Source organism: Vitis vinifera, chromosome 18 (genome assembly GCF_030704535.1).
Source record: "Vitis vinifera cultivar Pinot Noir 40024 chromosome 18, ASM3070453v1".
Classification (NCBI taxonomy): Eukaryota; Viridiplantae; Streptophyta; class Magnoliopsida; order Vitales; family Vitaceae; genus Vitis; species Vitis vinifera.
The window spans coordinates 29,146,700-29,158,434 of record NC_081822.1 but is presented as its reverse complement, the minus strand read 5'-3'; the positions used below and the strand labels follow the sequence as shown (position 1 = coordinate 29,158,434).

The 11,735-nt window shown below is 33.4% G+C and overlaps 1 protein-coding gene across 1 annotated transcript; it reads right to left on the bottom strand.

Annotated features, from left to right (window-relative positions):
- Positions 1–8,006: 8,006 nt before the first annotated feature.
- LOC104877964 (disease resistance protein RPV1-like) lies at positions 8,007–10,886 on the bottom strand. Its single transcript, XM_059734570.1, has 4 exons — positions 9,731–10,886; positions 9,334–9,645; positions 8,480–9,241; positions 8,007–8,363 (listed from the first exon to the last, which is right to left on the bottom strand). The coding sequence occupies exons 1-4, from the start codon at positions 10,709–10,711 to the stop codon at positions 8,007–8,009; spliced, it is 2,412 nt and encodes an 803-aa protein (XP_059590553.1). The 5' UTR covers positions 10,712–10,886.
- Positions 10,887–11,735: the final 849 nt, after the last annotated feature.

Here is an 11,735-nt window from a genome sequence, read left to right as displayed (position 1 = left end):
TCTCTCAAGATTACTTGTTTAGTTTTTGAGTATTAGATTCTCCTATTTTATGATCAACTAACATACTCTAACCCGTAACGTCTATCAAATCCCTCGTATGGGATTACAATGGTTATGGATTTCATGATCATAAATCCTTATGATCACTCAAGGGGACATACTATCTTAAGCCCAAGGGATATCATGGTGATTTTATTGAGAATATTTGTTATTATTTGCCTTAACCATCACCCAATCCATAGATAATGTACGATTACTCTAGGATCTTACCCGTATGTTTAAGTAATTAATGACTTTAATACTAGTGCAATATTCTCTCAAGGTTGAGAACTCATATAACATAGTAGCTTGAAGTAGTCATGGCAATTTGATAGTCACTAGTCATATGACTCTTTGTAAGCTCTATTCAATGTGCAACCATACACATAAATACAATTACCATGGAAAACTCATCCCCATGACCAAGATAAGTTATCCCACAAATTGGGAGGTAGTGCATTATGTTTTCTAATGAATTGCCTATGTCTATAAACCAGCCATGAACTATCACACTAATTTGTAAGGAACTGATGACTTGAATCTTTTGTATGAATTTTAATACACTCAAGTAATGTAAAATACAAGGGATCAAGATAAAATGCTCAAATTTATCATAATATAAATAGGTTAGATAAAGGGAAAACTGATATCACGAAATCAAAATGTTACACTATGTCACTACTTTAATGTCCTCTATCCTAAGACCTCTATCACTCCATATGTTATTTTTCTTGACGAAAATCCCTCTTCCTAGTGTTAAAAGAAAAAAGAACTCACCGTTGCCAAGTTATCTAGTAAAGTAGAGTATAGGGTTGTTGACTTTACAATTGCAAAAGTTGCCTCAATACTTAATAGTATTGTGTTAGTTTGGTGTTAGTCTCTTGAAACCTCTAAATCTTTTCTCTAAAAAAAACCTAAGTGCAGCTTACTTATGTGTCAATCCGTTATCTCAATGATGCATGAAACATGTTGCACTCGACCATCACTCCATGGATGACAAAGTAACTAGAGGCTCATTATGTCTACCTTATGTTTACACTAACAATCAACTTATAAACATCATAACCAAAACCCTAAATAAATACCAATTTTTTCTTCTTAGATTCAAGATCAATGTGGAAGCTCTATTTTGCATAGACATATTAAGAAAAATAGATTCACACTACGACAGTCAAGCTCAATTCATGCCCTTAGTGATGGTCTCTTATTCTCATGCAAGTCTTTAGGACCTTGATTGTATAATTTCTTGCTATTTCCATTCTCCTATGGACCAAGATGATTTTTTTCACCCGTCTTGTATGCCCAATGGCATTCTTTTATAAATTTGTGTGCACATGAATCAACTGTGTAAGCACTATTTTACTAACAATTCTTCCTTATTCGCTTTATATTTCACATCTTCATGTGGTTAGAGAATAAATTCATAAAAAAATAATGAAAATTAAATATCATGAGTGCCTAGTATGGTAGGGTTGATATGGTACTTTTGAACTCTAGAGCAAGGATAAATGATTTCTATTATATTCTTCCAATATTAATTAGTTTAGTCTCATTCCTCCATTATGAGGATCAAGTGAAGCTAGCATGAGATAAACAACATTAATAATGCAATTCTTAGATACCCTAGCGGAGGTTGTATTACTAAAAATATAAGCAATATATTTGATTTGCTTCTTCGAACAGATATAGTGAGTACATAGTTTTCTTAAAGAAATGTAGAGAAATCGATATTAATTTTGTAAAATAAAAATAAAAATTACACTTTATGTTCTGAAGGATATAGAAAAAGTAACATAAAGAGTCACTTGATATGATCAATACTTGTCTAGAAAGAAAAGAAAATAAGTTAAAGAAAGAAAATCAATTTCTTTTAGCCTCTATTTAATCTGTCCACACAAAATTTTCAAAATTTTTGTAGCGTCCAATCTTATTAGATTGTCTAAATATTGTACAAATCATTCGAATTGCAACAACTCATCGACTACTTCGCTCTCCATGAAATTTATATCAAGTAATCAACTCATCAAGGCGGCCACATGAATTAATTAAAAAAAAAAAACGTAGTGGGAAAAGGTTGGCAGCTTATTCGATTATTCTCATATCTCATGCTTCCTTTATTGCAGTTTCGATTTTTTATATTCTTCATACTCTTCAACTGAGAACCTAAAAATAATAAGAAAGAAAAGTAGTTATTTAAATCAGGATCATGAAGTTCATAACATTAATCAGCATGTAACATGTAAATGTGATAAAATTTCTTTGCCATAAGTTAATAAACTTTTATTATCTTTCTCAACACTCTATTTTTGATCCAAAATTTATAATATGGTATCAGAGTAATTTATGCTTCTGCTCATCTCTGCATTTATCTCCATTTTTGTCTGATAGCTCGAGGCAACCAATCCAATACATGAGCTGTGATTGGATCCTCTGAATCATCATCGATGGAAGACACTGGGAGTCCATACCATCTTCACATTGGGGATCATCCTGGTCTTGTACTCGTTTCACACCATTTGATTGGGAGTAATTACAATATCTGGAGCAGAGCCATGATTATGGCATTAACTGCGGAAAAACAAAATGGGATTTGTGGACGGAACTATACCACGAGCAGCGCCCAACTGGTAGATTTGCAATAGCATGGTGATTCCGTGGCTCTTAAACTCAGTTTTTCAGGAGATTGCTGATAGTTTAATGTATATTGCAACAGCCTTAGAGATCTGGATGGAGGAATCGCAACAACAGGGTGGCCATTCCGTCTCCAGCTTCAGTGGTAAAGTCATTCTGTTCTCTTCTTATTCTTTAATTCCTTTTAATTCTTGGGTCACGGATACCGGGGCAACCCACCATGTTTGTTGCACTCTTAAGTTTATTCAAATCCACTTCTCCATCTTTCAATTCCAGTGTCACTCTTCCTAATGGGGAATCTATAGTCATTACTCATATAGGATCCATAGAACTGTTTGATCATTTTGTGCTTGAAAACGTCTTATACGTTTATCAATTTCGATTCAACTTGCTTTCAGTTAGTGCCCTCACTCAGTCCCATAGATGCTTTGTTCAATTTGATTCTAAATCTTGTTTTATTCAGGACCATTTGCAGGGGAAGATGATTGGGATGGGTAAACGCAGGGGCAACCTTTACATTTTGGATCCAGCCAACCTTTTTCCTATCTTAGGTGTTTGTAATAATGTCTCTAAGAAAGAACATGAAGTTTGGCATTCCCGTTTGGGACATCCCTCTTATGTTAGACTTAATGTTCTGAAAAATGTATTACATTTTAAACAACTCCTTAATGAAACACCTCATTGTTCAATTTGTCATTTAGCAATACAAAAATGTTTACCATTTCCTAATTCTAATTCTGTGTCAATTTCTGCTTTTGATTTGTTGCATTTGGATATTTGGGGTGCTTTCCATTTACCAACTCATGATGGATTTCGTTATTTCTTCACCATTGTGGATGATTTTACTCATTTTACTTGGGTGTATTTGTTGAGAGCTAAATCTGATGTTGCTAACATTTTTCCTGCATTTTATAATATTGTCTACACACAATATGGTGTTAAAATCAAATTTGTCCGTAGTGATAATGCACTTGAAGTAGCTTTCACAGATTTCTTTCATGACAAAGGAATATTGTCTTTCCATTCTTGTGTTGACACTCCTCAACAAAACTCTGTTGTGGAACGAAAGCACCTACACCTTTTGAATGTAGCCGGAGCTCTATCGTTTCAATCTCATATCCCATTAGCATATTGGGGTGGTTGCATTTTAACTGCCGCATGTCTCATAAATAGGATACCTTCCCTTGTCTTGTCTAATAAAACCCCTTTTGAAGTCTTATATCATAAGGTTCCTTCTTATAATCATCTTCGTACTTTTGATTGCCTATGCTATGGATCTACACTCACTCGTCATCATGACAAGTTCTCTCCTAGGGCAATTCAGTCTGTGTTCCTTGGTTATCCTCCAAGTTATAAAGGCTGTAAACTGTTAAATCTTGATACTAATGCAATTTACATTAGTAAGGATGTAGTCTTTCACGAAGCTTTGTTTCATTTTCAGACGAATAACTAGGAACCTTTTGTTTCTGAGTTGTTTGCTGACAATGTTCTTCCTTCTGCACATAGGAGCACTTTTTCTTCACCTTTTCCTTTGGTTAATGATCTAGCTCCTACTTCTCCTAAGCAAAATCCTATCACTGCTCATTCTCACCCTTCTCGAGTCACAAAACCACCCTCCTATCTCCGAGATTATCACTGCTATGCCACTGTTTCACAACCCACTCACGTTCCGTATTCTCTTTCCAGTGTGCTTAGTTATGATAAACTTTCCTCTTCTCATCGTGCCTTGGTTCATGCTATCTCTTCACATGTTGAACCCACTTCTTTCACTCAAGCTGTTGCAATTCCAAAGTGGCAGCAAGCTATGCAGGTAGAACTACAAGCTCTTGAGGTGAACGGTACATGGTCCTTAACCACCCTTCCTCCTGGTAAACAAGTTGTGGTATGTAAATGGGTTTACAAATTAAAATTTCGAGCTGATGGAAATTTTTGTTACACTTGAGCGTCATAAAGCACGCTTAGTTGCAAAAGGATATACTCAAAAAGAAGGTGTGGATTATGTAGATACATTTTCCGCAGTGGCTAAATTGGTAACAATGAAACTTTTGTTGGCTTTAGTAGCTATTCATGGGTGGCATCTCATCCAATTGGATGTTAACAATGCATTTCTTCACGGTGATTTAACCAAGGAGGTCTACATGTGCTAGCCTAAAGGATATCACCGTGAGGGGAAGACTCCTTCTCCTAACACTGCTTGCAGGTTGCACAAGTCAATTTATGGCCTCAAACAAGCTTCAAGACAATGGTTTGCCAAGCTTTCAAGTGTGCTATTGAGGAAAGGTTTCACTCAGTCATCCTTAGATCATTCATTGTTTATAAAAAATAATGTTGAATCTTTCGTTGCAGTTCTTGTGTATGTTGATGATATCATTATTGCCAGCAATGATTCTAACAATATTGCAGATCTCAAATGCTTTATTGATAGTCAATTCAAGCTTAAGGACCTAGGACAGCTCAAATACTTTCTTGGTCTTAAAGTGGCCAGGTCAAAGATGGGAATCTCTATTAGCCAAAGACACTCTGCCCTTCAACTACTCTTAGAAGTAGGATTTCTGGGTTGTAAACCTGCAACTACACCCATGGAAACTAACATTGAGCTTATTTAAGAAGACGGAGAGCCACTCAAAGATCCTGAATTGTACAAGTGCTTAATTGGGAAGCTTTTATATTTGACAATTACAGGGCCAGACTTGTCATAAGCAGTGAATTGGCTTAGTTAGTATCTTGCAAATCCAATGACAACTCATCTACAAGCAGTACATTGTGTTTTACAGTATATCAAAGGAACTGTGGGGCAGGGTCTCTATTTCTCTTCATCTTCAACAGTTAAGCTAAGTGCTTTTGCAAATTCAGATTGGGCTGCTTGCAAAGAAACGAGGAGATCAAGTAGTGGTTTTTGTGTATTTCTTGGAGAGTCACTGATTTCGTGGAAATCAAAGAAGCAAAGCACTATATCTCATTCATCTGCAAAAGCAGAGTATCGTGCAATGGCTAATGTTACTTGTGAACTGGTTTGGTTAATCTCTCTTCTTCGAGATTTTCGAATTGAACACAAGCAGCCAGCAATGGTTAGATACAATATAACTTTATTTTTCATTATCTTATGCATTATTTTTGAAAGAACAGATTTCTTTATCAAAATTGTGAGGAAAATGATTTTTTTTTTCCTTTTAAATAATTTATTTTACATATGAGAATTCAATGCAGCCAACATTTTATGACAATCTACAACTTAAAAAATAATTAGAAAAAGTTAAATTAATTGATTTTTAAGATAAAATCTAAAATTAATTGAGCCACAATTTTTTTTTAAAATTTTTTTATTGAAATTTATAATAAAAAATAATATATATTGTTATAGTAAAATTTAACTTTTTATTGTTTAATTATGTAAATATATAATTTAATACTGTATAAATGTTTTATAGCAAAGAATTGACGTGACCTATACTAAATAAGGTTGCAATATATTAATAAACTCAAAATTAACACAAAGGTTTTTTTCATTTTCTTTTGTTTTTTCTTTTTTTTTTCATTTTTAAGTTTATTAAAAAATAATTTAATGGACTCCGAATTAACGAAAATTCCTTTTTCTTTTTTAATGTTTTGTTGTTCAAATAAAAATTTAAAACTTGAATGAAATAAAATCTATAATGATTTAATTTTTAAAAAAAAAAATTAAAAATTTTCCCTGACAAGTTATATACAATATAATATACTTTAAAAAATTAACATAATTTCTTTTTAAAGTTATGAATTTTGCAATCTGTAGGTCCTTGTAACAAAATTAGAATTTTATTTATTCTGAAAATCCTAAATCATCCTAATGAAAATATATTAACAAGTAATATAAAAGTGAAATGGATTAGGGTTTTACAGCTTTTGATTGTGTTTAAGTAAAATAATTGTTGCATAACTTCTTATTATAATTTGTAAATAGTTTCAGATAATAAGAATAATTTTTACATAGCTTTGGACTACATAAGAATTTGCACATTGCATCTACCAATGATAGTATTAAATGAGAATTGAATGTAATTTTTGGCCATAACCAAACAAGATATTGAATTCATTTATTATTAATGCATTTATAACATAAATGATTTATTTATGCTAAAATTCCCTAATATGTTCCATAGATTCTTTTTAAACCTTCTAATTTCATATTCCTCTCATTCTTTCTTCTTTCTTTTGCCATATTTCTTGACTCTTTAATATATAACATATCTTTTTTTTTTTTCTTTTTTATAATTTTTCATAAAAATTTAAATAATTACTTATTAAAAATTCCAAATATATCTCATTCTCTCAACTTTCTTCTTCTAAATTTCTTTACTCATTAGTCCATATTATTATTTTTACAAAGAATTTTAAATAATTTATTTACTAAACACTGTTTTCTATGTTTCTTTATTCTTTAATAGATTAATAATTATATATATATATATTTTCAAAATTTTTAAAAATATTATAATTTTCTATACTGAAAATTCCTAATATATTTCTTGCATTATTTTTAAACCTTATATTTTCATTTTTCTCTCAATATTTTTTATTTATTTTTTATTCTTCAATATATATATATATATATATATATATATATAAACTTAAATATTTTATTGCTAAGAATTTCGAGTATATTTCATGCATCTTTATATATTTTTTAGAGACTTAATATATATGATTCTTTTTTATGAAGTTCCAACAATGGAGGACTCTCCCATAGATTACATAAAATTTAGTACGAATTCAACAAAATATACAAATGCAGACTCTTGTTCAAGGTAACATTATATTAGACTTAGTTGTATTTTGTATTTAACTCTTGTTCAAGGTAACATTATATTAGACTTAGTTGTATTCTGTATTTATTAGAACTGATAACTTTCTTCTTACTACAGTCAATAAAATTAACATAGGTGAGTGCTCAAACTTCTTGCTATGCAACTCAGCAAGCAACTATTACTTTATTTGATGCGGCTAAAAAAGTTATTGAATGTTTCTTGCTTTAAAAAAAGTTTGAAGAAAAATTATTTATAAACAAGCTTTCTCTTGTATTACTTCTTGTGGGAGGATTTTTCCGGTCTAAAAATTTGATGGTCCTTGTGTTGATTTATTTTTGTCTGCTCATATTGGGATGTTGTCTACTTATTTCAATAGTTGGGGGTATGAATAATGCACAAATTAACAATTTTTTAAATAAAATAATGTATGCATGAAACAAGAAATTGGATAATTGGAAACATGGAAAATCAAACAATATTAAAAAACAGAGATCTCTGGAAGAAGAGTTCATCCCTATGGTTATCCCTATGGATGGGTATTACAATTACTTTTTAATGACCTGAGGCGTAGATAAGCTGAATACCACACTTTATCGACAACGCATCAGTCACACCAGACAGTTCAAAGGAAGCCCGAATACTACTCCATGTCTCAGGGTGGCAAATATCGACTCCAGAGCGTGGTTGATATGCCAACCACATGTGGGGATCATTTGATGAATGCTCACCACTCCACTTGTCCCAGTAGGGATAGAAAAATGAAAAATTATTCAACTGACATAATATGTCGTCGTGGATCTGAGGCATTTGATCCTTGAAAGCAAAGACAAAGCACACACAAAATCCCAGGAAGTTGTCACGGTCGTACCAATCTGGAGGCAGCTCCATTGTTAGTGAAGATCCCATTTCCTGATGTTCAAACCATTCAGGAATTCCATCTCCAGGAATGAGAATACAGAACTCACTCTTTGGAGCGTGGTCCTGCCATGGAAAATCATTAGAGAGAGAGAGAGAGAGAGAGAGACCTGAATCCTCTCTAATATAGTTTCGTGCAGCGACATCATCCGTGAGGTACCTTCCACAACATCACTTGATGAAGCCAAGGAAGTTTGCAGGGATACGCATTCGTGTGCATCCAGTTCTTCCAGACTCGGTGGAAATTCCTGAATTCCTCGGAGCCTCTTGCAACGCCCCAACACAAGAACTTTTAGATTTGGAAGCTGTGGGATGCTTCCTTCCAAGCTGCTTCCACTCAGATTTAACTTTTTCAATGAATATAAGGGCCGAAAACTACCGTTGTCTTCTGCAGCCCGCCAATAACAATCGCTTAGATCTAATTCCCTTAAGAGGGATAAACCTGGTATATAAAAAAACGGGTAAGCTCTTCCTCTACATCCACTAAAGGACAGTATTTGAAGTTTTCTCAAAAGACCAATTGTATGAGGGGCCACTCCTATAGCTGTTCTATTTGCATAAAGCTCAGTTAGATGTTCCATGTTTCCCATGTGTTTGGGCAAACAGTTGAGTTTTGAACAGCCACTAAGATAAAGAGTTTTAAGAGATTTCAAGCTGCAGATGCTGTCTGGAAGACTACCCAGTGACTTGCACTCTTTCAAATCTAACAAACCAAGCCTTTTCAGATCTCCAATAGACGGGTCAATCTCGCGCAAGCTTGTACAACCTTCAAGAATTAGTTTCTCCAAATTTGGGGTGCTGGAAAAGTTTGAGACTTCTCTGAGGTATTTAGAGTGACTGAGAATGACGGCTGTTAGTTTGGAAAACTGAACCTGTTAAAAAATATGTTGCTTGAATAAATAAGCTACGAGTAACATAAAGAAAAGGTGCATTTAAAGGAAACGTATAAAGAAAGTATACATACCATATTCCCTTCCCCAAATTCTCTTATGTTGCTATACGGCAAGTTGAGTTCCACTAGTTTCTGAGTCTCAAAATTTGATGGCAAAGAATTCAAAGGGTACCCATGCCAATAGAGATAGCATAAATCCCATGAAGGAAATTCAAAATCACTAGAAATGCACACTTTGTAATCCTCTTCACCAGAAACAACTTCAGAATCCAAGAAAATTTTGAGCAATCGAAGTTCAGTCATCCCTTTCATTGCTTGAGTAGTTAAATTTATGTTGTTTAGTTTCAATAAATTTAGGAATATGCCTTCAATTGAATTGGTCCCCTGTCAAAAGAGCAGATGATAAGCAATAAGCACAATGTGCATATAATTTTACATAGTTACATAGATCATAGAGGAGCATTCATACCGTCCGTTTCTTCAATACATCTAGTACATCCTTATGATCCCACAATCGGCTGCGCATACCTTTGTTCTTGAGACCTTCATCACGCACGATTTTATGACCCAATTGTTGTATCAAATTGTGCATGCCAACCTTTCCATTTGAAATTGTTAGAAGACACCTATTTTTGAGAAATCTTATTCCACTCTCCGCATGAAAACCACAACCATCTAGTATTTTTATAATAAAATCTTTATATTTTCCTTTAAAGAAACATGCAATGTCAAGGAATATTGCCTTATGAGTATCTTGTAGTCCATTTAAACTTACTTTAAGCACATCTAAAATTTCCATGTTAGGTTCTTCATCAAGTTTACTCAACTCACTTTCCCATTCATCAGGTTGCATTTTGAATAGAAAAGAACCCAATGTTTTGAGAGCTAAGGGAAGACCTTGACAATACTGTACGAAACGATTGGAAAGCTTAGAAAAATCATCATATGGATGTCTTCGATCAAAAGCATGCCAACTGAAGAGTTCAAGAGCTTGGTCCCAGTTTAATTGTGGAAGCTCATATAATTCATCCACTTTGTGCCGGACCAGCAAACTTTTATCCCTAGATGTTATAAAAATTCTACTTCCTTCAGCAAACCAATCATGTCCTCCAGCTAAGTTTTCTAATTGCTCCTTATAATTCACATCATCAATGACAAGAAGGACCTTTTCATGGCAAAGCACGTTCTTTAACACATTAATTCCTTCAGCAAGAGTGCTTATTTTTCGTTTTCCTCTGGGTGAGATATCACAAAAAAGTTGCTTTTGCAAATCCAGTAGATCATGGTGGCCTTTGCAAACGTCTCCAACTCTGTCCAGAAAGCTTTTGCTCTTAAATTGATAAGAGAGTTCATTGTAAATAGCTTTAACCATTGTGGACTTGCCTACTCCACCAAGTCCACATATCCCGACCATGAGAACATCTTTTGACTTGATGCTCATCAAGTTCATTATTTCATTCAGATGTATATCCACTCCAACCAGGTGTGTGCCGACATGTAAAGGTACACTATCTATGCAAGATGAAATATGACTTATAATCTCTTCAAGAACCTGGGCTTCGCTTCTATACCAATTATAAGATACAAAAGATGTGAAGATTCAGAGAGTGAACTACAGAGATGTAAATATTTGCGAAGTAAATTTGATGGTGTTCAATTTTGTTCAAAGCAATTAAATAATGAACAAAACAATATAAATTAAAGGAATTGAATCAAATTTAATTAAATTCCATATCTAGCTTCATTTTGTACCTATGCAAAAAAATAAAAAATAAAAAAATAATAATAAATTTTTTTTTAAAAAGGATGAAAGAAAGAAAAGGAAAAAAAAAACTGAAATAAAATGGAAAATGTGATTTTTGTTAGCCTTAGAATGATACATGTTGGGTATTCAGTTATTGTCTTAATTAAGGTGTCACAATGTTATGTCCCTTCTATGGTAAAGGATGCTATTGTTAGAATCCTAGAAAAAATGACCACCAGAATGTTGTCTAATCTTTCCAGGCTAGTATATGCTGACTGTAAATTGAAGCATAAACTATCCTCCACTCCATTCATTTTTTCCATTTCAAACAAGTTGTTCATGAGAACACTTCTCCGACATTCTAGTCAATTAGGGCAGCCAAGAGTGTTCGTAAAAGCACTCTTTGCAAATAAGTTCTGCATGGTTCCATTTAATTAGTGTTATTTGTCTTATTTGCTTCTAACAACTTGCCGACGTATTAATTATAAGGGACTTTTTTTGCCTTCTCAATTCACTTGCCAAAACTTCAGCTTACCTTAGGGTCCTTGTGTTTCCTCAGTTCCTTATTTGCCAACTAATACGGGAGGGATTTTAGGAACTGCTTAATGTGGTGCTCAATGGATGAGGAAGGATTGTTGAGAGTGTATACTCTAATGGAATCCATTACCAAGGGCACCCATTTTCTGACATCATGAGGTATATCAAATCTCTACATTTTTTAGTTCCACTC